The following is a 27,196-nucleotide window of genomic DNA, read 5'->3' on the forward strand; positions in this document are numbered from 1 at the left end:
CAGGCGAGGGGCTGTGCCAAGCTGAGTCAGAGCAACCACTGGCATGCATGTGATCTATGGCTGGGAACAGGCTTGGTTGGGGAGCTAAGGGGACAACCCTAGCTGGGTTGAGGTTCCCACCAAGGGGCGTGTGACCTGGAATGGGGGCTGTGTTCTGATCTGGAAACGATTGTAGTCTCCCTTGGCACAAGTGTGGACTGGGATTGGATACACCGAACCGGGCCAGACCCCAACACCCTCTGGTGTCCTGGAGGACCAGGATAGATGTGCAATGGACTAGGCAAGGTCTCAACCCCCTACTGAGCCATGTGTGAGCCATATGTGGGTATGGACAAACCATGGCTGGGCTGAAACATCCAACAGCAAGGACCAGTTTGGGTCGAAGGCCAGTCAGGAAAAGCCACAGTTCCTGCTATGACAGGAGGTGGACTGAGTAGGGCTGGCTCATGGACCCACTGGTAAGCATGAAACCTGGCATTGGGAGAGATTCTGATGGAGGAGCCTGGGCAACTCCTCTGGCAGGACACAGACCCGGCAGGTAAGCGCAAGAAACAGCTCAGAACAGACCATGGAAATTTACCCACTGGCATACAATTGGCAGAGGTTGGTGGAAGACCAGGCTGAATCTGTCCACGTCATCCACTGGCAAATCTAAACACCAGAACAGTGTGGGTCGAGCCAGGTTCAGTTGCAACAAAGACTAGTACACAATACGGAATGCTAAGATGAGGTTGCCTGTACCGGAAGGGACCGCAGTGCCCAACCAGCAAGTGTGAGAACAAAGAAGGGAGGGGGCAGAGCTTGCAGGAGAGTAATGGAGGGTTCCTTTGCTGGACAGCTACTCCCACTGGAGACCGTGGACTGTGATGGGGGCAGACCAGACTAGGCAGAGCTACAGCACCTGTGCGCCTCATGTGGACTAGATCAGGCAAAAGCCAGGCTGGGTTGATTTTTCCTACTGGTACAAACAAACTTAGAGTGGGTGGGGGTTGTTTGGGCTTAGCCACAGCATCAGCTGGCAGGAGCTGGCACTGGGGGCCAGTTCTGTCAAGTCAAACCACAGAACTATCTGGAGAGTGTACAATCTGGAAGTGGGAGAGGGCTGGGAGGGAAATAGTGGGCTCCTCCTTCTTGGGTTACCACTTCCATGGGAGGGCATAAAACTAGGACAGCGGCTGGGGTGGAATGGGGTGGGGACAGACTGGACTACTGCTACACTTACTGGCAAACCAGGGTGGGGGCGGGCCTGGTGGGGGTTATTGTAGGTTGCTCCAACTAGGCTGCAGCTCCCACTTGTTTATGTGAGGGCCAAGAAAGTGCTGGGCAGCACCAGGCTGAACTGCAACACCCATTGGTTCCAGTGGAAGTCGGGAGTGAAAACAGAACCAACCCAGCAATTGCAACCACCAGCTGGTCGGGGCGATGGACTGTGCTAGGCCCTGTACTTGCTAGCACATACAAGAATCTAGACTGGGAACACCTCAGACAAAGTTTCATTGGAGATCTCCCCAATCAAAATGCTGGACTCAGAACCCTAACCAAGAAAAGAGAGAAGACAGAACAAGTCAACCAACCATCTCAGCTATATCTTGGCAGCGAAATACGGGGCAAACAGAGACTCTATGATGGACTATGTCAACCAGTGTATTCTTCAAAGACCTCATCATGCTTGGAGTGGCAAGACTGGCAGCGATTCATAACTGTTGAAATACCAAAACCACTTGAACAAGAACCTCAGAGCATACCCTACATCCGGGACCTGGGTAGGGTGGGAAATTGGGTGGGCCTTCTCCCTTAATACCCTCCTTTAAACATGAAGGAAACAATATTGAAAAAATACTAGTCTTACCCACTTTCCTGTAGCCCTTGACCCTTTTTACCCTAATTAACTATGTAAAGGTTTTCAAAATATATTTTTTAAAAAAAGAAGCTCTTTGAGGCAGGGGAGGAACTTATTTTGTGCTAGAGGAAGGAGTGGGGAGGAAAAGGAGTTCTTTCAACTGTAGCATTTTAGTTATTCATGGCTGTGAAGCCGTTTGTAAACTTAACGATAACACCAGCATTTTATTATTATTGTCATGGTTGTGTGGATTGAATGGGCTCATCTGTGTGGGTCTAACTTGTGTCTCACATACCTGTGTGATCTGACAGTTACTAGAGCTAGAAAACTATTGGGGGCTTGACATGGTTTGGATATCTCCAATGGCTTCTTTACTCACATGCCCAGTGCCTCATTAAGATGACTATAACAGGAAGTTCTCTCTGTGTAGGTCTTCCTTTATGTCTTGGTCTCTGCCACTTCTTTGAGTTTTGTGGTCTGTTGATCTGAAGAGTTTCTCACCTGGCAGCTGGCTTCCCCCAGAACAAATGCTTCTGAAGACCAAGGTGTGGCTCCCATTATAACATGATCTCCCAAACTATGGAGTATTCCTTTCTATACAGTCCGTTGGTCATACAGGACTAGTCAGTGTTTGTTGTAGAAACAGACAACACAAAGGCATTAATACCAAACGGTGTGGGCATTAGGGATATAGGCATCCCTAAAGACCTGCTGCCTTAACCAATAAGACTTTAAATAGAATTTCATGCTTGAAAAACACCCCTGACCCCTACCACTCTGCACATAATAGTGTTGGGAATTCACTAATCCAGAATAACTCCTTTTGTGGTTGCAAAATGTTAGTAATCAGAGGGTTCCTTTAATTGGGTGGAGAACTTCTATCTCCTTTTGAGTTCTATCCAGTGGCTGTTGTTCTGTCCTCTTGGGGATAATGGGGTGCAATCAATTATTTTTACAATGCAGCATTAGGTTAAAAAATCAAAGTATGTAGTAACACAAATTTGGTTTAAATCCTGGAATTTTATCTAGTTCTTAGTCACATTGAGTGTTCCTTGAATTCTTTTATTAGATTAATTAATTAATGGACTAATTAATTGATTAATTAAAGCCCTAGTTCCGAAGGCTTTGAGATTTCACCTCCTCAAAGTTCCTTGCATTCTAGTAAGAGCTTTGGTGGAGGTTATCAGTTAAGAATCAGAAGCAAAAGTGATTATTTCTTTCTTCCTTCTATGTGATTTTTTCCCTCCCTATCTTACTCATTGCATTGTAAAGAAAGAGCTAATTTTAGCCACAACCACTTTCACTAGAGGGATTTGCATGAGGATGGCTTCAACAAGAATTTGTTTGCCCCAGTATCTTCTGCTATGCTGCTTAGACAAACATCCCTTCTCCTGTCCAACATTAATGAGGAAACAGTGGGCAAAATCATACTACTTACCTGTTGAATGAAAGTCTTTACATAACAGAGCATGAGGCTTGGGCTTTTGTGTTGGTGCTTTATTTATACTCCTCGTTGGTGGTCATTGAGCTGGGTTATGGAAAGTGGAGAAGCACAGCCTTAGGAGGATATGAATAAGGGACTGGCGGAGGGAAGCAAAGAAGGAAAGACAAGAGAACAAAGTACAGAGGGTGCTTCACAGAGCAGTCACAGCCCCCAAAAAAGTGCAACTGGCTTTGTGTGACCTCTTCAGAGAGACTCACTAGAAGTATTGTGTCTTAGCATAGCCCATCTTTGCAAATGCTTTTAGATACATTACTTCATTTTCTGCTTGTTGTAACCCTGTGGAACAGAAATGTATTTCAAAAATTGGAGAGAGAAGGAGATAGCTAATTAGGGATTTGGTAGAAACTCTCAAGAAGGTGTTAGCAAAAGAACTTAAACATAGTTCTCTATGGAGTTCTGAGGTGGAAGTATCTTTCCTCTATTCTTATTTTCATTTACCAGAATAAATATCAGCAATAAATGCCCTTTAATGTACCTGTTTGGTTTCCCATTCCCCTTCATCCTGACTTCCCCTGGGAATCCATGTGTCCATACTGTTTTGTGGCTTTGCATCATTGTGTGCTTGACACAGGGGCTCCTTAGTCTGTGGCAGAGGCAGGAGGAACCTGGCAGTGAGAGAGCTTTATAGTGTTTCTGGATCAGCAAGCAACTTAAAGCTTAAGCATGGGAGAGTAGAGTTGCCCATAACCTGGGGGTAGCATACCACTACTTAGTGGTATTGGACCAATTAAATAGCATAACACAAGTGAAGAACTCAGTGCAGTGCTTGGAATAAAGTAAGTCATCATTGGCTGCAACCTGACATTATTACACATGCCCATACCTGTCCTTCTTGAGTTTAAAGCCACTGTTTTCCCTTCTAGAAAATGGAACATGATTTTTTTTTTCTGACAACTTTTGCTTTTATTTTTTACATCAGGGAAAGCTAGGGTGATGAAAGGCATTATCCTGGGGCTAATCATGCTGTCACAGACAGGTAGCCATCTCTTTTACATTTTGTGTTGGTACTGTAGCATGGGTCACTGATATGACTCAATCTCTGTTATCTTCAGAGAGATCCAGGCCAACTTGATCTGTAGAAGATAGGGGCATGGATGTGAATGTTAGCTTATTTCAGTAACACTCCACGTTGCTGCTGGTGCATTGTAAGTCCTTTACACAGCTGTGTTCAGCTTTTATTGTTTCTACAATTTAAAAAGAAGCAGGAGTGGACAGATTCTTTTGTACAAAAGAATGCATGCATATGTGAATATATGTGAATAACTTTACCTTCTAAAACATTTGTTAGTTTTCCTTTTTCTTTGTCCAATTATATAGTAGGAAGTGTACTGAACATAATATTTAGCATTTCTCAATTATTTGCTATTTTCTAGGAATTGACCTACAGATTAACCCTTAACAGTAGATATGATACAGATATGAAAATTGATTCAGGGAAGAGTAAAGCCTCATTGTTGTGAGCTAGTTGGCATTTAAGCCTGTGTGATATGTACCCACAGCCTCCTCTCCTAGTTTCTGCTGCTGCTCCAACAGAAATAATTTTTATTTCTGAATTTTATAGGGGTAGATTAGGAATTATTAAATTATCTCTCTATATAGAGTGAATACAAAAATTGGTTAGACTATGTGCCCCATTGACTCCCTTAAAAAGGGCAGCAGTTATAAAAGGGCCATGGAGGAGCCCATTTCAGTAGAATGAGAGGGTAATAGGTGTAGGATGAAAGGGCTTGTGGTCTCCCTCAGGCAGTTATTATCAATATTCAAGTCTTTAAAAATTTCTTTTTATTTTTGTTGGAAAGTCAGATTTACAGAGAGGAGAGACACCAAGAAAAATCTTAATATCTTCTGGTTTACTCCTCAAGTGGCTACAATGGCCAGTGCTAAGCTGATCTGAAGCCAGGAGCCAGGAGCTGCTTCTGAGTCTCCCACGGGGACACAGTGTCCCAAGGCTTTGAGTTGTTCTTGACTTTTTTCTCAGCCACAAGCAGGGAGCTGGATGGAAAGTGAAACAGCTAGGATATGAACCAGTGCCCTAAGGAATCCTGGTACATGCAAGGCTAGGAATTTAGCCACTAGGCTGCTGTGCTGGGCCCAAGATTTAAGTCCTAATGTGTAATTATATCTGTTTTAGATAATGAATTAGCTAATCCTAGATATCTAAAATGTTATAATCTAAATACTATCCTTGAAGGAACTAATGAAATAATTGCTCAGATAATTTTCTGTGCTTTGTGGTTTACATGTAGATCCCCAGTTACAAAGGACGGCCTATAGACCATTCATTTCTGGTTTTCTAGAATCATTTTAAAACTTCATACAGAACATATACACATATAAATAAAACATTTGTTTGAAAGACAGAGATAGAGTTATAGGGAGAGGGAGGGAGGGAGGGAGAGAGAATCTTTTTTCTCCTTTTTTACTCCCCAGGCTCCCATGTGGGTATCAGGGGCCTAAGCACTTGTGCCGTCTTCTGCTGCTTTCCCAGCTGCATCATCAGGGAGCTGGATAAAAGTAGAGCAGCTGTGACTGGAACTAGTTCTCATATATGGTGCCGGTCTTGTAGGCTGTAGGCTGGGTCACAATACTGGCTCTGAAAGTATGTATATTTGGCTATTGGCATGGAGATAATCATCATGAAAGAGAAAAAAAGGAAGAATTGTATTTTTCAACCAACACAGGGGTTAGGGCAAATGTCATAGAAAAGCACCTATTATAATCAAGGAGATTTAAAAGTGTTAATCATAAAACAGTTCTTAACATAGATCATTTCACTACTAAAGTTTGAAAAGATTTATGTTTGATTATGTGTTTGGACTAAATGGATTTAGGAATACTTATGCAACAGTAATCATGGTCCATATTATTTTCAAATTCATTTGAAAAGGTGTGTCTCTATTTGAAAAGCTGGAAGGATGATCTTACTCATTAACTGTTTTAAAGGTTGATTAGAATTGTTGACTGATTATTCATTAGAGCAAACCCTTTTTTGAAACAGAACCTTTCATGAGTGATTATTTTTAAAAAGTATTTTATAATACTTAAAACATAAATTGTCTGTTTTTTTCCACAAAAGAATACTATATTCATGATGCAAAATTTGGAATATAATGGAAAAAGTACAAATAAGAAAATGCAAATGTAAATCACTCCAGAATCTGCCCATCTATTTACCTGTTAATTTATTTATTGGAGGAGGGAATAAATTATAATTTTATTATAAGTAGGTGAAAGTAAAATGCCAATGTTGAATAGGTAAGTTTCCTGCTTCCTTCTAGTCCTGATGTTCCTAAACAGCCAACTGAAATTGAGATATCATTTCCTTATCTGCAAGTTGGAACTGTTTCCTCTTGAGGTTTCTTTCATTACTTTTCTATTTATTTATTTACTTTTTTTTTGCTAACCCTTTTTTTAAACGTATGTTCCCTACATTTGCTGTTATTTAAAAAAATTAATTGATTTATTACATGACAGTTCCCAACCTCTATTAATTTCTACCATGTTATTACAATAGCATAGTCCTTCATAATCAGTCATATGTCTATCATTCTGCTACCCAAATGTTTCCTGACATTGTAGACAGGGACAATGGCAGAGAGTTCAGCATCCTGTTGTGAAGGTACACGCAACAATTTCATTGGGAGTCCACCTTTGCTCTGGAAGTAGAGTTGCATACTGCATTGTATCTTTACCTCTGTATGTGATAGTCTCTACTAAAGAGTTACTATATATCCCCCCTTTTTTTTTATTAATTACATTGCATTATGTGACACAGTTTTATAGGCACTGGGATTCCCTCCCCAAGCCCTCCTCCCATAGTGGATTCCTCCACCTTGTTGCATTACCACAGTTCAGATTCAATTGAGATTCTTTCATTGCAAGCATTTATCAAGCATTAAGTCCAGCATTGTATTGTCCAGATAAATTCAACCGTTTCTTGGGGAGACCATCTCTGGTCTGAAGGTAGAGTCGGCGGAGTATCATGCCAATCAATTAAAAGCCCCGACATCAGTAATAATTTATAATGTTACGGAATTAATTGACATGGTATTGAGTAACCAATATGTTAAAAAAAAAAAATGCAAGTTCTGAACCATATCCTGTGACTTCTACATTGACATTTCAATTATTGGTTTATATACAACCAGGTTCTATACACTTTAAAATGGCTATAGAGTACTATTCAGCTGTCTCGTGTCTATTTTCATTTTAGTATTTAGCAGTTTCTAGTGTTGAAGCATGATTTTGCTGAACCTGGCTGTTTTTCAGATAGTCTAACTTTGTAACTCTAACAAGACATGTGTCAACAATTTAGGTGCAGAACAGTTTTATGAGGGGTGTGCAGAGAAATCTTTAATACCTCGGTGAGGAGTAGCTAATCTTTGTGTCCCACCTAGTGAGGTATGTGTGAGTCCATGCTAACTGTATCCTGACTGATTCTAAGCTTTCTTTGTTGTTCTCTGTCTATCTATTCTAGATTGTTTGTTTGTTTGTTTTGAGGGGTTTCTGGAGTGATCCTGATGGTCATTGTGAGAGAGGGTGGAGACCCAAAATCAGAACCAGGCAAGGACCAGAGAAAGCTTCCCTCCTTAATCCCGAAGGAAGTTTATTGTTCTGTTTCTGTGGACCGCTCAGGGCTCCTAGTTGTCATTCTGATGACCTTGGATCCTGGGAAAAAGGATTTGGACTTCTTCCAGCTCATGTGTACTATATATCCCCTTAAATGAAAAGCCATGAAACAAAATCAGCAACAGGGAAAAAATAGAAAATTTATGACAACTTGAAGTTAAACAACATGCCTCTGAATGACCAGTGTGTCACCGAAGAAATGAAAAAGAAAAATCAAAGACCTTCATGAAGCAAATGATTCCAATGTATGACAATGGAATCTGTGAGGAGATTAACAAGAAAAACATTTTTTGAATGAATGAAAATAAAAACATAAATATCAAACACCCTGAGATGTAGTGAAAATTGTATTGAAAGGGCTGTTGATCTCATGGTTTGCCTGAAGGTTGCCAATAGATCAGAGAGAATGTTTGATATTTATCCTTTTGGAATTGGCTTATTTCACTGAGCATAATGGTCTCTAGTTGAGATCAGTTTGTTGCAAATGGTAGAATTTCATTCTTAATGCATTCCATGAAGTTGTGGTATCACGGAAATAGTATTCCATGGGATGGATGTACCACAGATTTCTTTTTCTACTCCTCTTTTGACAGGCATCAAGGTTGTATCCAGGTCTTTGGAATTGTAGATTGTGCTGCTATAAATATAGCATTACAGATCTCCTTCTCATATGCAAATTTCATTTCCTTTGGATATGTTCCCACTAATGGGATACCTGGGTCATAGGGCAGTTCAAATTTCAGTTCCCTTAGCACATTCTCCATACTGACTTTCATAGTGGTTGTACTAGCCCTGCACTCCCACCAACAGTGAAGATCGGTGCCTTTCTCCCCATATCCGCACCAGCAGGTATTAGTAGATTTCTGAATGAGGGTCAATCTTGGAGTTAGGTGGAACTTCAGTGTTGCTTTCATTTGTATCTCAATGACAGCTAGGGAGCCTGAGCTTTTTTTTCATGTCTATTAGCTGTTTGAATTTGTTCTTTTGAAAAATGTCTGTTCATTTCTTTTGCCCATTTCTTCACAGAAATGTTTGTTTTGCTGTCACTGAGTTTCTAAAGTGCTTTGTAAATCCTGGATTTTAGTCCGTTATTGGTTGTGTTAATGTGCAAAAATTTTCTCCCATTATGTTGGTTGATTCTTCACTTTATTGATTGTAGAGATTATCTTTTTTAAAGGTTTGCTTGTTGATAATAAGAGGGAAATCTGTCTTAGTTGTCTTAGCTTGAGGTAACTCAGAAGAAGAAATCCTGAACTAAAAATTTTTGTAATTTATTAATGATAATGTTTTCAGGAGAAACCAATAGGTATGTAAGTAATACCAGGTTTGAGTAGGGCATGAAGAAACTGATCAAAGGTGCATCCTGAGGTGAAGCGTTAGGTATACCCTGATCTCATTGGCAGTTCTGGAGCATATATTTTAAACCAGGGATGGACATTTGATTCAGTGATTGACATCCTGATTTAGATGCTCACATCCCTTACAAGAATGCGGGATGGTGTCACAGCTACAGAGAAATGCACAATCTGTGAGCTCAGCAGGTGATCCAGGGCATTACTTGTGCATCTTCCATCCATACGGGAGACGCAGATGTTGTTATGAGCTCTGGCTTCATCTGGGCCCTGCCCTGAATTTTATGGGCATGTGGGGATGAACCAGAAGATGGAAGATATATTTTTGTTTGTCTCTATCACTACATTTCATATAAAGTGAAAATGAATAGAAATTGAAAAAAAAAACCATTATAAATGGGATATTGTACTTCCTCAAGATAAAGAGCATCTACCACATACCAATCATTGGCCTTGATCTTTGGGTTGTTATAGATTGTTGAATTTATGGCTATGCATGAGCAAAATGGCTTTAGTGCCCAGGAGGAACCTGTAAATATGAGAGGCAAGCTGTTGGTAGCAGAACACTGGAAACTTGGTGACAGACATATAGAACTGATGAAAGGTGGTTGATAGTATCAACCATCCTTTTTTTTTTTTTGCGAGGAGGCAGTAGGTATAAATAAATTTCTTAAATTTGATAGACTTAGAGGCAATACTGGAAGGTAATTAGCATTGTGTTCTCTTTTAATTCATGCTGTCTATAGTAAGGTAACTGCATACTACAGATTTTCAAGCATTGATTTCATTGTTCTTTGTAGAAAATAAGGCACTTCATGTAGAAATAATAACATAAGTACTCACTTTTGAGGCTGGATGCTACTTTTGAGAACTATATGCACTGATTGATAATGAACCCTAAGGGAAAAAGGAATAAATTCTTGCATCCTAAGGTCAAAAGATAAGTGAAAGATACCTTAGAAAGACTGGTTCTGGTTCCCAGCTCCAGTCAAGTTCGGAGCTTAAGAAGGGTGTATGAAGTCAGCGAAAAGAAGAGACATGGACACTGTCACTTGGTGCCCTCAATTGACACCTCAAGAGGCTGTCTTTATTTATCCAGACACATCACAAGCTTTTGCACAATTGTTCTATTTTTATTTCATAACTAAGGGGGTATGCACAGGCACTTTCTTATACTGTTTGTTACTGCATGATTAAGCGGGTGCCCCTAAAGATAATTCTGCAAAATACTGTATTCATATTCTTCAAAGCCAGCCATTGTTCATTTTCCATTGTAGCTGTGGAGTGACAGCCAGGACTCCAAGGCCAAGGCACATGGGATTATCTGCTAATCAGTAATACATTCCTACCACATTTGTATTTCTACCATTTTCCCATCACTAAATGAGAAAAATATGTCAAAAGGAAAAAAATCATAAAGATCTAAAACAAAAATTTCAAGCATTAAATAACCTTACAACTACAGGCTCTACAACCTCATAAGCAATCAAACAATAATTAAAAGCATACCTCTATAACATTAATAGAAGCATGCTTTAATTTCTCTAACCAAAAATTATATAAGCAGCTAAAACAAATACATTGTCTATGCTCCAAAGAAATTGCAAACACAGGCTAGCCTTTAAGGTTACAGTAACTGTATTTATTGCCGTATAGTTTCAGTTCATTCTCCCATCACTTTCATTAATTTTTAGGTGCTTATCAAGCCATTTCCCAGAAGGTGTGCTACATATCTGAGCCAGATTCCAGGGCAATGTGTAGGCACGCAATCAGGCATCCAGATATGACAAGGCTTAATTGCACTCCTGTGTGCAAATTATTAAAGGACCACTCACCAAGACATGGTCAGCAACAATAACTCCCAAGCTCACATTGGTTGTAGAAGCCATCTCACAGGAGCAGACAACAATGCCTCAGTAGACTGCAGAATTCTTTAGCATAGTGGTGGAGTGTGAAAATAATCCAACATGAGTAGTTGGAAACTTGCATTTAACATTTGAGGTTATGTATCTATTCTTTGGTGGAATATCAGTGCTTGGTGTAATGGGAATTCTTTCCAACCGAGAGAACTGTGGTCCACTAAAGTGTTAGAGTCTCTTCACAAATTCAGAACCAGTCCTGGGTGTTCAGATCCATCCTATTCTCCCTCCTATGTTGGGAACTAATTGTTTTTAGTCTTAAATGATACTCCCTTTTCAAGTGTACTTCCTACTTAATATAAACCTTCCCTGAAGAATGAGAAGGAAATATCCAGTGTTTTAGAAACATTAAGAAAACTTTCAACTCTTTAAAAATAATGTATGGAGTTTTAAAATTCAGTGTAAAACTAAATACAGCTGCTAGTCATGTAGACAAAGCTGGCATTAGGTAAAGTGAGGTCATGAAAGTTCATCTGCTGAATATTTAACCTTTTATTTTAAATGATTTTATTTGTATCTGGAGAAAATCTGGTGCTCATCTAGCTGTCTTATTAATTTCTTATACTTTGGATCTGCTCTATTTCATTTCATAGGACAATCTCTTCCTTTATTCTGTTATTCAAGTTCCTCCAGTATAACATCTTCGTGATTTTCCCAACTGGACACATGAATTATTCTGCCATGATACATTATCATACATTTATCAGAGCATATTATTTAGGAGTTTATTCCCTCACTGGTTCTAGTTTAAGAAGTTCTTTTATCTTTCTGTCCAAAGAATGAGTTAATCCAGCTCAAGGAAGATGTCTTATTTATCTTTGGGTTTTCAATGCTTGTTATCCAGTGTTAGAACTGCATTATATCAGCTCACTGTGCACAACTTACCCATTTTTCTTTCAGTAGTATCTTGCTGTTAACCCCAAGTCAGCTATCACCAGCATATACAATAGAAGTTGACAGATATTACACATTAGGACTCCCTTACTAAAGAGTAAGTTGTAAGAATTTACCAGTAGTTTAATGTCAATGTGTTTTTGCTCCATGCAAAATACTCAAAGTATTAAAATTTGAGGTTTTCTTAAATAGAAGGGAAATTTCTAGGAAACTTGTCAATTCAATTTGTAATGTTATCTGTTATTAGTTGAATTTCTGTAAATATTGTTAATTGTAATTCGTTATCATTACACAGAGTTAACAGTGAGTATTGTAAGTTTGTGTCATTGACTAAAATTTCAAATATATTTTTTTGTTTCTCTAATGTTTGGTTTCCAGGATGGAGTTTTAGTTAAAATTACAGAAACGTGCCCTCCATTGAACTGCTCAGAAAAGGATCACATTCTCCCGGAGAATCAATGCTGCAGTGTTTGCAGGGGTAAGCAAGCCTGACGAGGGGCTGTGTGTGGGGTGAGCTTGGGTGGCCTTTGTGGCTGTGATGGTAATAGCATGGGTCTAGAACTATGCTCTGCTCTTACAAAGTTGTATAGTCTTACCTTTCTCAGTCATAGTCTCCATGATTGTAAAATGAGGATAATAACAGTATCTACTTCTTAAGACTGCTGTGAAGATTAAATGGAAAGATGCCTAAATGCCTGCCATCATACCAACATATAATAAACAGTCAGTTAACAGTGGCTCCTGTAATGCTAATGGCTGTTCCTATAATAATACCATTATCATGCTTATTGCATTTTTTTCCCAAGTGGGGTCAAGAAGTCTTCTTTTTGGTCTGGTCTGCAAAACAATTCGCATATCTGGCAAAGGATGAGTCTTACTCATGGATTGGTTTTATATATATATTTTTTACTTCCCAAAGGGAAAATAGATTCAAATGGATGACTCATGATCGCTAATTAACTCTTTTACGGAAAATGTTTTTCATCTTTTTGGATATTTCTTCATGTTTTTGGTGTTTCTTTCACTCCTGTTGCAGTATCACTTTTTCTCTGAAATATCTCTTAGACTTAAAAGAACCTAAAATTTGTTGAAAATCTTAAAAGGAAAAACTAAACAGTTACATTCAAAGCTGTTACTTTGAAACTATTACTATTACAAATACTTCACATTTTTATATAGTTAAGTTGGTTCCATTTTGACTTGCTTTGGATGCTTCCAGAATTAAGCAAGGCTCAGAACCAAGTAATTTAGTTCATTTCATGTGAAATTATTTCCAAAAGTTCATGGAAAAAGGAGTTATTTTTGAGTCAAAACTATTTTGAAGTCCATGCTTAGTTTGCTATATTATGCATTTTTTTGTGAACATTTGAAGAACCTTTATACTTTATTTTGTATTTTTGTATTTTTTGTATTTATTTTGTATTTTGTATTTTTTTTTTTTCTGAAATGTTCTCCTGTAAGGGGCTACAGAGCATATATTTCAGGTTTGGTAGAAAAGAAGTTTTCTGTTAAAAATGACTCAAATTTGCTCAAGTAGTGGGGAAGCTGAATACATTAAAAGTGTGGCTGTATTCCAATGCAAGTTTATGAAATCAGATGGAGTACCTAACTTTCTGACTCATCTTCTAATTTCTTTTGATATATGCAGATGGATATTTTATCATGACAGGCTTTCAGCTCAGGCTGAGTTTTCTTTGTATGGTTGATCATGAGGAGTGCTTTAATATAATTCTTAGGAGAATCTTGTACTTTGATAGCCCAGAGTGTCTCTTAGAATCAGTGAAATGCTAACCATGCTTAGATTACCTGTTTTCATCACTATAAGAATATTTGTGGTTGGGATGTTTTAAAAAATACCTAGATATTTAACAGTTTTTACAGGGATGCATTTATTGTTAACAAATAAGGTGTTAGGTTGGTCTTATAATTTAATGCAAAATCCACCATTTGCTCCTTGTTGAGGTGCCAAGTGGAACTGAGTTTATGCAAGTTCTTTCTGATTTATGGTTTCATTAGAGTTGAATAATTGATTATGTCATAGAAGTTCAAGAGGAATTTCATTGCTCTGACAATTTACAATAGAGCAAATGTCACAGCTTTTTCTAACTTTCAGCTACTGTGCATGCTATTCTTCGTCATTGGCAATATTGACAGATGTGAATCTCATTGAGGAGCAGAACTCAGGGCCCCCCATGTTGGGAATCTGCCAACTTTTACCAGCCCTGACTCAGCTTTGAGGAAAGAGTGAGGGTGGGGCAGGAATTAGGGTTCAAAGATTCAATCTTAGGGTCATTGTATGAAATTGTGAAAGCTTTTTATCCTTCTTATTCATAACCATTTCTTCCTGTTAGTCTGAAACTCATCAGTTCTTCCATCTGCTAACTGAATTCCCATTGGCCAGGGCAGATCTAAGCCAGAGTCTGGAGCGTTACACTCTATCCTGATCATCTGTGTGGATGGCAGAAGCTCAAGCTCATGGGACATTTTTGCTGCCTTCTCAGGCACATTAGCATGGAACTAGATCTTGAGTGGAGCAGTCAGAACATAAACTGCTGCTCCAGTACGGGATGCCAGCAGTGAGGTGGTGGCTTAGCACTGCACCACCATACCAGTCCCCTGCATAATCTTACTCCATAGCTCTTAATTCCAATTTATCTCTCAAAGACATCTTTAGAAGTAATCTAAGAGTTGGATGGGAGGAATAACTCTATGGCATTATGGAGGTAAGTGTTCCAAATAGCTATTAGGATTTTGAATGTTCCCAATGCCAAAAAGAAAGAAAAATAAGTGTGCAAGGCAAGGATTATCTTGTATGCATGTATTAAAATATCATATTGTGTCCCATGAATTTGTATAACTATGTGTAAATTTAAAAATTGGGTGCCCGCTCATGGTCTGGCAAGCCTAGTCTCTGTGTGCAGTGCTAACAACCCACATGAACCAGTTCAAGTCCCAGTTGCTCCAGCTTCCTGCTAATGGCATGTGAAATCTATAGATTATAGCCCAATTTCTTTGACTCCTTCAACCACATGGGAAACTCCTGAGTCCTGGCTTCTGAGTTTTGTGGCCGTTTAGATAGTGAACCTGAACATGGAATCTCTTTGTCTCTTTCTCTGATCCTGCCTTTCAAATAAAAATAAATAAAGAAAATTTTTCATTAAAATTATAACCATAAAAATTGCAAATAAAAGGAACCAACCTCTTAAAAATTGGGGAGGAGAAAGGAATATGTAATTAGCTTTGCAAACAACAGCCAAGGCCAGGATCCTGGTGCCTCCATATGGATGTTTCACGTTGATGAAGGGATTGAAGCAATAGGGATATGTTCTACTATTTTTATAGGCACATTAACAAGAACATGGATTGAAAGTGGAGCAGCCAGGACTTGCACTGGTACCCATGTGTGATGCTGACTTCATTGATTGTAACAACCCCAGCATCACAATACAATACCAGCACTGAGATTTTTTTTTTTTTTTGTGAACACTATTGGTGTTTTAGCTGAATTTTTCTCTGCTTTCATTTTTTTCTAAGTCTTGCAAAATGAGGTGTTTGGATTGTTACTATTTGGACAAGTCTTGGAAAGCCCAGTGGGCCTCCTGTGTGACAAATTATTCATAGTTCTTCTTGCCCTCCTCTAACAGAAAGTGATGAAAATGTGAGAAGCACTCAATTTCTATGTAAAGTAATTTTGATTCTCTGTATGGAAAAGCTGAATCGCTTGCTTGGTGGATTGAGGTTGTCCACAGACTGGCAGGCAACAAGTAAATGGAGGGAGGTGGGATTCAGATGAACTGTTATGTTTGTATCAGGGGTGTGCACCAAGCTGTGATAACAGCTGATTGATGTCTGCACCCTCATGTCATTGGTTAAGGAATTAAAATGGCTGTGACCTCTCAATACTCACATTTTGCAAAGGCCCTTCAGTTAACACATTTAGCATCTCTGTCTTCCTGTGAGCAGTGGGTCATTAATCTGAGGGAGATTTATCCAGGAAAGCATTGTTCTTCAGGCATCAAAGTTGAAGTCTCTCTGATGTCTTCCTGAGTAATATAAAAAAGTTCCAAATTTTATTTTCATATTCTGTTCAGTTATTTTATTTTGGGAGGCTTAGAGTAGGTATTTAGGAAAATCTTCAGAGATCATTTTGTGTTGTCTAACCCTAATTGGCTCCTTATACAAAGGGACTTCAGAAAGCTCCTGGAGAATAGAATTGAAAGATATGTTTCTTTGGACATATCATATATATATATATATATATATATATTTGAAATAACCAGATTCTTATTGGAAAGTAAAAACTTTAAGTCTATTCAGCTAATCAACTTGGGATGTAAATCCATCAGTCAGTTAGCTGAGCTGGCTGTTGGTCTGAGTTTAACTACAGCTTTTGGACTTTTCTTACAGGGTGTGTACATTTATTGAGCCAAGTTTAAATGAGACAGATTTATGTGTGGTTATCAGCTACATTGAAGATAGAATAATACCTCATTGAAAATTGAATTACACTTGGTAATAGCTAACACACTTGATTATTGATTAAGGAGGTGAATTATCTTCCCACTCATTCGCATACGCTGTGTTATCTATATGCAGGTAGAGGCAGCCACAGGATCGTTAATCACGCTTTCCATAATGGCCTTCAGATGTAAACTTTACTCCTTAAAGTACCAGTAGGCATTTCTGTGGTCACGCTAGATCTGCTAGAAGGTTCAGTTACCTGGCTACCTGCTGTAGGGTGTTGGTAGAGCACAGTGTCCCACGTGACTCTGGCCTCTCCAGGCATTATTCTGTGCCTAAGTCTACATTTTTTTTATTGCATATATTGTCAGTGAATATTTTGAAAATATTCTCATATAATATTTGTAAGGATCACTGATATTTAAAATAAATAACATTTGTTTTAGAGATCTCATTTTATGAAATGACCGTTTCAACATAGGAGACAAATTAGTTATAAGAATGTACTGCTACTCACAGTATGCTTCTGTCATTTTCATGTCAATGAATATTTTTAAGTGGTATTTGTTTAGTATCAGTTGATGCATATGTATTTTTTAAAATGATTTATTTATTTTTATTGGAAAGTCACACGGAGAGAAGGAGAGAGAGAAATATCTTCCATCTGCTGATTCACTCCAGCTGGAGCTGAACTGATCTGAAGCCTAGAGTCAGGAGCTTCTTTCAATCTCCTTGTGGGAACAGGATTCCAAGACATTGGGCCATCTTCAGCTGCTTTATCAATCCACAAGCAGGGTGCTGAATAGGAAGGGAGCAGCCAGGATATGAATCACATGCAAGAGAGGACTTAAGCCACTAGGCTACTGCACCGGGCCCGACTGCATACATTTTATGTGTGAAATAATGTTGAAACTCATACTGATGACTTGTAAGTTGTTTTCTCCTAATAACTTGCTAAATTAGTTATGAAGCTAATTGTTCTTAATGAGTCCATCTCAGTAAGAACTTCTTCAAGAAAAATGGTGCAGACTATAGCTTGAGAATTATTTTACTTGTTTGGCCTAACACCTAATATTTTCATTTGATTTTTTGCCTAAGTCAAGCAGCATCCCACCCAAATGTTCATTTTTAAATTTCAAAGTTAGAAAAACCCCAGATCTTAGAGGTAAGACTGCAGCATGCCTAAGTGTAAGTGTTGGTTAAAATGGAGAAAGTTTATGGATGTTATAACTGAAGCCGCTGGAATAGAGATGGATGGGGCTATATACTTTTGATCAGTTGAATGGATACCAGTACAATGTGTGGGAAATTCGTAAGTAGTTCCTGTATTATTTTGATTCTTTTCCCTGTGAAATTTGGTGCAGCAAACCTTTTGAATTTATCTATAAAAAAGAAACACAGGATGATAGACTGAGACGCATGTTTGGTATTTAGGGAATTTGGAGCCAAACTATGGGTTCAGATTCATTGTGTTTTCAATTGATGGATCATTTCAGATGCTGTGACAAATTCCTCTGCAGTAGAGAGGAAAACAAAGGTAGCCAGCTGAATAGGTGGTTACATCAAGAGGGCCATTATTACAGCTGCTTGCTCGTAGGAAATGAACAACGAAACAGGCAGAGAAACCTATGAGAGGAATAAAGGTGGTGGATATTGGCAGGGAGAGGCAACATTGCAATTGCAGGAGCTCAAGGACTGAGGCACCAGCAGCACTGCCCTGCACAGCTCTAATCACTACTGCAGCTCTCCTCTCCTGCCTCAGCACAGTTTGTGCTGGCACAAGGAGTTTGTGTGCCTGCCTCATTACCTTGAAGAAATAGCCATAACATGAGTCTGCCCAGTTATAATTTGAGGGCATTTGGCAGAGAAGCGGGTGGGGACATGGGGTTGGAGAGTTGGTGACGTGTGTGCTCTTCCCTGGGAATAAGTAGTAAAAAGATGAATGTAGAAGCAGAAAAAAAAATTGTTTTTCCATGGATTCTCAGTGTTTTCAGTTAAAGGGTGAAGAAATTCAACAATTCTGACTGTGTGTTCTCAGCACCTCTTCAGGGACACACTCCATTTGTTCCACTCTCAAATTCCTGACACACTCCTTAGGGTTTTATTCCCTTTATAATCAGCTCAAATCATATCCTCAGTGTTGTCAATGAGTTTGGAGAATTTTACCACGTGTTTTTGACTTGCAGTATTTGGAAAAAATTCTTGCAGACATCTGTTCCCAGAGTATTTATCTGTAATTTTTGTTCGTACCCACTTACCTTGTCATCTGGCCCTGACTGAGATTATTTGTACTTAAGATTTTATGCCTCTCAAAGAGTCTGGGCATTCTAGATTCCAGCCCTCTTATCATTTAGGTGAATTTGTAATTGAAATGGTTTTAGAGAAGGGATTTCAGGATATTAGACATTAAAAGAAATTCGGAGAAGAGGAATCTATGGGTAAAGCTCGTTGTATCACTAGTTATTTTTCTTCTGATTTTGAGTTTGGAAGTGATGAGTAATAATTAACTAGTTCCTAGAGAAAGAAACAAAATTTATTTTTATTTTTATGAAAGAATTCCAGGCATTTCCTAAACTAGGAAATGCCAATGACCAATGGAGTACTGTTCTCCACTGGCCAAAGAACTTTGCTGGAACTTTCCTCCATGACTAAACTCATGGCTAGGAAGTCAGTTGAAGTAGTGGAGAGTCTGGTAATCATATTTGGTTTTATAAGTGGTTTTCACTTATTTCCTACCATCTGTGTAACTAAGGGGAAAGTACTCTTTTCAACACTGAATCTATTAATCTATGATAGAAAGCATTCTTTCAATTCTAATCCTGAAGGACACAGAGGAAATAGTCGTTATTTTAATAAATATTAGTGGAGTGCTTAGAATGTACTGGATGCTGTCTTTTGCAGAAGGTGAACAAACTTGCATGGTCCTTTCCCTTGTTGAGGTAACTTTCTGATTAGGGGAAAGGAATTTACCAAAACCCCCGATTACTACCATGAATAAGAAGAGTGTTAGAATGATACATGAGAGAATAGTGGGACTTTATATATAGTTCAGGGATAGCTTCTGTACATAAAAAAGTGTATTCTTTGAAAATGAAATTCCCCATAGCTTTGTTAAATTATATTAGGGAGAGGCTGGCACTGTGGTGTTTTAGCAGGTACATTTGTGCACTGACTTGAGACCTAGATGCTCTACTTTCGGTTTAGCTCCCTATTAATGTGCCTGGGAAAGCAGCAGAGGATGACCTAGTAGTTGAGCCTTTGAACCTATGTGGAAGACTTAGATACTCCTGGCTCCTGAATTTAGGTCAGCCAGCTCCATCATTGAAGTCATTTGGGAAATGAGCCAGCAAATAGAAAGTCTCTGTCAGTCTCTGTATTTCTGACTTGCTAATTTTAAAAAATGTCAAAACAAAAATAAATCTTTAAAAAAGTGTATTGGAAGAGATAAGTTGTTATCAGTTACTTTATACAATATGATGTTTTGACAAATATAATTACTGTGTAATGACAAAATTTAATTAACTTAGCTATCAGTTATTTTTGAAATATTTGTTTAATGTAAACGAGAGATTTTTCATGCATTCCATATGTTGAATTCTAAGAAAACAACCATACTTCCCTCATTGTTCTGTTTCTCTCTAATGCCCTTCTCTCTCCCTCTCTCTCTCACACACACACACACACACACACATCATGTTTTATATATATAGTAATCATCAGTTGGTGGACATCTGGGTTTATTCCATATCTTAGCCATAGTGAATTGAGCTGTTACAAAACATGGGAATATTAATATTTCTTTCAAATTATTATTTTTATCATGTTTAGGTAAATTCTCAGGAGGCAGATGCTGGTCATTTGTTAGACCTAGTTTTAGATTTCTTAAGAATCTCCACATTGTCTTCCATATGGTTGTATTAGTTTATATTACCAATAAAACAGCATTAAGGTGCCTTTCTCCCAACATCCTTGGCAATGTTTATTGTTTTTTGAGTTTTTGAATGATAGTTATTCTAACTGGAATAAGGTGAAACCTCTTTGTTGCTTATTTGTTTTATATTTCACTGATGGCCAGTGTTCCTGAGCAGTTTTTCATGTGTCTGTTGCTCATTTGTATTTCAGTCTTTGGAAAATGCCTGTTCATTTCCTTTAATCATTTCTTTACAGGATTGTTTGTGTTGTGTTTTGGGGCTCTTTTTAGATCTTGGTTGTTAATACCTTATCAGTTACGCAGCTTGCAAGTATTTTCTCCCATTCTGATGGTTGTATCTTCTCTTTGGCTCTTGTTTCCTTTGCAGTACAAAAGCTTTTTAGCTTGATGTCATTATATTAGTTTATTTTCTTCTTTATTGCCAGAGCTTCTGCAGTCTTTTCTGAGCAGTTCTTTTCTATGCCAATATCTTGAAGGTTTCCCATAGTAATTTGATGGTATTAGGTAGCAGAATTACATTATTGATCCATTTTGATTTGATTTTTGTATGTGGTGTAAGGTGGTGATTTTTTGTTTCATACTTCTGTACATATAGATCCAATTTGTTCAGAAGCATTTGTTGAAAAGACTGTCCTTCCCCTGGGTATTAAATTTAGGTGTCTATCAAAGATTATTTGGTTGCAGATATATATATATATATATATATATATATATATATATATATTTTTGGTATTTCTCTTCTGTTCTTTTATCGCCCTACATGTTTTTATTTTTTTTTTGACAGATTCAGATTATTTTTATTATAACTCTCCTATACTATGTCTTAATTTGTTATTATGATGCTTCTGACTTTGCTTTTGTTGTTTAAGATTGCTTTAATAAGCATGATAATCTCAAGTTGGGACTATTTTGTTGTAAATGGTAGGATTTAATTCTTTTTCATTGCTGAGCAGTATTCTATAGAATAGACATACCACAGTTTTTCTGTTCATTCATCCGTTCACAGATACCTTTGTAGTTTCCATGTCTTTGCTGTTGTGAATTGCAAATAAGTATAGGATTGTAGGCTGTTTGCATGCAGATTTCATTTCCTTTGGATATATTCCAAGGGATGGGTTGGCTGGTCAATATATTTGTACAGCATGATACTAGACTTGTTATCTTTACCTATATATACCTATACCTATGATGCATTTAAATACCAGAAGCTGTTTTAACTTAATGAGGGACTATATTACTGTGATAATTCAGGCAATAATATTGGGGTTGAGGCAGGGGCAGAAAAGGAGAGAGGAAAGAAAGAACTCATATACTTACAAAACTGTGTTGTGGTTAATTCTAAATAAATTATGAGGTTAAAAAAAAAGATTGCTTCAGCTATTCAGGATCTCTCCTTCTTCCAAACGCATGTCCTTAATATTTTGGTTGGGATTGCATTGAATCTAAATTGCTTTGGGTAGTGTAGCCATTTTGATATTACTTCTTCCAGTCCATGAACAGGTAAGACTTTGTAAGACTTTTCCATTTTGGGGGGTGGGTGTCTTCTATTTTCTTAATGTTATGTAATTTCATCATGAAGATCCCTTGTGTCCTTGTTAAAGTTATTTCAAGGTATTTAAATGTTTATGTAGCTATTGTGAGTGGAACTGATCTCAAAAATTCTTTCTCTGCTGTGACATTGTTTGTATATTCAGTGGCTATTGATTTTTGTGCATTGATTCCATATCCTACAACTTGACAGAACTCTCTTAAGAGTTTCACTAGTCACTGAATGGAATTACTCAGCTCTCTGCATAGAAAACCATGTCATCTGCAAAGAGATAATTTCTCTTCCTTGTTCCCAACTTTTACACTTATTTTTAAATAGGGATATTTAAGATCTACTCTTATAGCAACAGTCCAGAAAACAGTATGTTATTAATTCTTGAGTAAAACGGGAAATACTTGGGTAATTTTCAAGAGAGTGATATGTTTCCCTATATGTGTTAAAAACTTCTGTGGGAAATTGATTTGTTGTGTGAAAGAGAAGGAAGGTGACCAAGGTGGTATCTGCTTGAGATATGATAGTAATTTGGAATAGGGTGTGTTTCTCTGATTGCTGTGGAGTGAGAGAGATTGAGATCAACTTACATTTATGAAATCAAATTTATAAAGTTTATGGAAGGCTCATCTTTGAGGAGTGAGGGCAAAGGTGATTCTTATTTTTGTTGTTTGGGTATATAAAGGTAGCACAGATGAATAGGGAGGTCAGATCAAGAGCTCAATTTTAGTTGGGTGAGCAATAAGAGGCCAGTGAGGACATCCAAATAGAATGTCAGTGTCCTTTGGCCATAGTGATACAGCACGTGGAAACAACCTGTCAGTGTTGTTTCCTTTGTGGTTTCCTTTAGAGATATGAGGGCCTGTGTCACTGCCTCTAGAGAAAGAATTTTCTCAATCACAGACCAGAAATAATGGGACACAGGTGTTTGTCCAGATTTAATTTCTGGTGAAAACTAAATGGCAGAATCTGCAGTTGGTCCTAAATTGATGCTTTAAAAATGTTAGTATTGTATGAAAGGATTGTAATCCACAATTATTATCAGAAAGTAGTAATTGGGAGTTGTTTGTGATCACGGGTTTTTAAATCTCAGAATTGCTTGCTTACTTGTCTTAATAAGAATTTCATTTACATCATCATTTTCCCACTTACTAGGTAGGTTACCTTGGGTAAATAATAATCCAGACACATTTTCCTAATCTGTAAGATAAGAGTGAGTTTTAGGGTTGTGAGCATTGAACAATGCAATATGTGCAACTTGCAATTCCTGGCATGATGAAAGAAGCTGATTAATGGCAGCTTTTGTAATTAAAATGTGGTTTGTGTTTGGTCAGCACAACTTAAAAATATCAATATGTAGTTCTAGTTATAGAATGATTTCAAAGACTCTAGAGTCTCTTTTTAAGAATAGCAAAGTAAAACAATTTAACTATGGGTGGTTTATTTATAAATATGTTCCATAATGTGATCATATGTTCTAATAAAGAAGAAAAATAATATGTGAGAATGCTATTGACTGAAGAGTCTCATGAATGTGATGCAATGGATTAAATCATTGCTTGCAACCCTAGGGTATCATGTCTTAGTGCTGGTTAAATTTTTGGCTGCTCTGCTTGCAGTGCATCTTCCTGTTAATGTTCCTGGGAAGGCAAATAAAGAGGCCTCAAGTACTTAGTTCATTTCTATCCATGTAAGAAACTTGGATGGACTCCTCCGTGCTGGCTTCAGCCTGGTACAATCCTGATTATTGTGGCCATTTTGCTGAGCAAAACAGTAGATGGACGATTTTCTCTCTGTGTCTCTATCTTTGTGTTTATATTTGCTGCTGTGCCATAAATAAATGAATGAATCTTTTAAGAATTTTCCCATTTTTGGCAAATGGTCAGGTTCAACCAAACTGGATATGACATTACCTCATTTTGTTACATAAGCCCTTCATTATCCTTGAAATACAGTTTGCCCACTTCCTGCATTGTGATTTAACAAGTACATGTTTGATAGAGAGCTACACATTAGAAAATAAAATTTAAGGCCCTATATCTTCATTTAATTGATAAAAATAATTGTGCATGTCTGTGGGGGCGTATTTCTAGTTTTTATGAAGTTTACATTTATATTCGCAATTGTTTAAGGACACTTGTTCAGGCTGTAAAAAGTGGGTGGAAAGATGACATGTACTGAAGGACATTTATATGACATTGAGTCAGTGTTTTAACATGAAGGACAATATGACAACTTAATTATTGATCACTTCATGACATTTCCTGTAGCAAAGAGAGCTGTGATGGCTAAAAAATTGCCACTTTGGTAGCAAAAACATCAAGTACTTTTTGTTACAATGATTCTTGTAAACCTTTCAAACACTCATAGAATTCTCAATTGCCTGATACTTTTCTAGTAAGGTAAGCTCTTGTTTGGATTTTAATTGGGAAAATCACCATTTGGTAGGGCAGAGGTGAGTGAGGCTGACTGTAGTAGCACCCTGGTCACCTAGGGCAGTGTATTCTCTAATGTCTCAAGGAGTGACTACATCTTTCATTTTTAGAATGCTGTAATTGAAAGGGGTTGAGATTGAAGTTTATCTAGTTCTGTAATTTTAATATTATTAATCTAGAAACGGTTATTTGGTCGATATACTAAAATATAGACTCATAACTTCTGTTTGAATCATGAGCAATGTTCTTAAACCCTGTATAGCAATTCATCTGTTTCTGCCTATGAAGACCAAAACAATTTGAAAGTCATTAATGTCATTCATTCTTTATACGTATAGCTTTGTGGATAAAGTAGTTTATAATGCTTGTTACCTGCAGACCTGATTTAAAAATTAAATGTCTTGACATCAGATTGATCATTTTCTATGATACCACAATATGTGATATGTCATGGTAATTATTGTTCTCTAAAATGTATTGATTTAAATATGATAAAGGACTTTTATATTTCTTATCATATTTTGACTTTACAAATTCCTCTTAGTTCATCTGCAAATTCTGTAGAATATGTGAAAAGTTGGTGGAGCTATTAGTGAAGTAAGGGGGAAAATAAGGGGGAAAAAATCAGAGACCTGAAACATTAAAAATGTATGATTCCATCCTGCTAGAATGGGATTTGCTAGTGTGAGATGTGTAAGGCAAAGATCTTGTAGCATATATCCTTTAGTGAGTAAAGTAGGAAATATCCACTTTTTGGAAGGAAAATTGTCAGTACAGATTCTTGGTTGGGGCCTAGAAGAGCAAACTTTGATCTCCTTCAAGCATAGAGGGAGAATTTATTTTCCCTGTGTGGCTGAATTCTCACATCACAAGGCAAAAATGTGGTTGAAAGTGATTTTGAGTTGATAGTTGCCCTAGGCACCTAACAGAAGCTAACATGAATCTTCTCCCAAGAAATACAATTTTAAAACTAAAACCTAAAATAATCCCTAAATATTAAATTATAAAAATTTGAACTCACAAATTAAAAAAATATTGAATTACAAGCAAATCAGGCATAATGGATGATGCTCAGTACGAACTTCAGATTGAAAACTCTGATGAACAGAGATGGAAAACACTTCTGTTATCCTTCAGAAAATTTATGTGAAATATGTTTGTAGAAATGTTTCAAAAAGAAACTAAGGCACTGTCAACATTGATCAAGCAAATTGAAAAATAGATTTCTAGAAAATATGAATAAGTGAAACTGAAAATAATGCAGGTAAGAATAGCTCTAGAGTGATGGAATAAAGTCAAAGACAAACATGAAAGTCACACAGAATTCAAAGTAGAAAACAGCCCATTCATGAACTCATGAATGGAAAAGCTCTCTGTCCTACTCTTTCCCTTGCTGTGTGTCTATCTCTAACAAAATAATTTAAAACAAAACTCTTTTTCTAAAAAGAGTGTTGAGTAAATATAGATTGAATAATGGTTTAAAAAGTGCTATGACATCATTGCATAGAAGCATTGTGTATAATTTAAACCCTGCAAGTAAGTTAGATGTGCATTTGTGGTAAAATGGAATGTTTGTACTATGGCACAATTTACAACATTGACGAATGCTTTTGGCATTAGCACATTTTCATAGAAAAAAAGTATGCTATAGGTGGGAAATGCAGTATGGTTTCATTTATGTGAATTTAAAAAAATGACAAAACAAAATGATATATTGTTTAGGAATGACAATATGTAACTATATGTGGTAAAATTATAAAACTATAAAAGGAAGTGATTAACGCTAAATTCAGAAAGTTGTCTTTGGCAGTCGGGAGGGGGACCTAATGGGGAGTGAAGACATGACATACAAATTCTTGATGTATTCATTTTATTTTATGTATACTCATATTCTTTTGATATACTTTATATGTATTCTAAATTCATAATAAGACAATTATTTAGAAATTACTCATGTACAAAGATAGTAAAAAAAAAGCGTATTTAATACTTTATTATTTGGAGTTGTTTTATTCTCTTCTTTTGTGCTTTAAGAATTCATTTGCTTCTTCTAGGTCATAACTTTTGTGCTGAAGGACCTAAATGTGGTGAAAATTCAGAATGCAAAAACTGGAATACAAAAGCTACTTGTGAGTGCAAGAACGGTTACATCTCTGTCCAGGGAGACTCTGCCTACTGTGAGGGTAAGGAACAGAATAATTCTTTGTGAGAAATGTGCTCTCAGTTCATATGGCTAAAGGTTTTGTATGAATTTGGTATGATGGCTTACTGTATAAAACAGTACCAACTAGCCAGGGTACTTTGTTCTCTTGGTTTTATCCAGGCTGCTTTGCTTAACATGGGATAGCAAGATTTTTTGAAGGCAGTTTTGAAACACAAAAAGGCAACAGAATAAGAAATATCTAATCTTATGTTCTGCTATCAGTGTAAGCTAATACTCATTGGAACAACTATAAATGCATTATTTTCAGTTTTTTATTTCAGCAAATTGTGATCTAAAAGCACAATTAAGCGTTACATGATAACTTATTTCAAATGATATTTTGACATTAGCTTGTAATGAAGTACTATCCCATTCACCTGTCAAAGTGAAAATTTTTGCTTTTTACTTTTGGGTTTGTTAATGGGTAATTCAAGTGTTATCAATGACCAAACTTCGCTAAGAGCCACAGTGACAGAGGTTCTCCTTAG

The 27,196-nt window shown here is 37.3% G+C and overlaps 1 protein-coding gene across 3 annotated transcripts in view; it reads left to right on the forward strand.

Moving 5' to 3' along the window:
- Positions 1-27,196, forward strand: part of NELL1 (neural EGFL like 1) — an 824,967-nt gene that overhangs the window by 211,992 nt on the left and 585,779 nt on the right. For all 3 annotated transcript variants that reach the window (XM_040980278.1, XM_040980279.1, XM_040980280.1), the window contains 2 exons: positions 12,517-12,616; positions 26,560-26,688. In XM_040980278.1, coding sequence (XP_040836212.1) covers positions 12,517-12,616; positions 26,560-26,688 — 229 coding nt within the window. The remainder of the gene's footprint in view (positions 1-12,516; positions 12,617-26,559; positions 26,689-27,196) is intronic.

Source organism: Ochotona curzoniae, unplaced genomic scaffold (genome assembly GCF_017591425.1).
Source record: "Ochotona curzoniae isolate NIBS_2020 unplaced genomic scaffold, NIBS_Ocur_1.0 contig_3432, whole genome shotgun sequence".
In the NCBI taxonomy this organism is placed as follows: Eukaryota; Metazoa; Chordata; class Mammalia; order Lagomorpha; family Ochotonidae; genus Ochotona; species Ochotona curzoniae.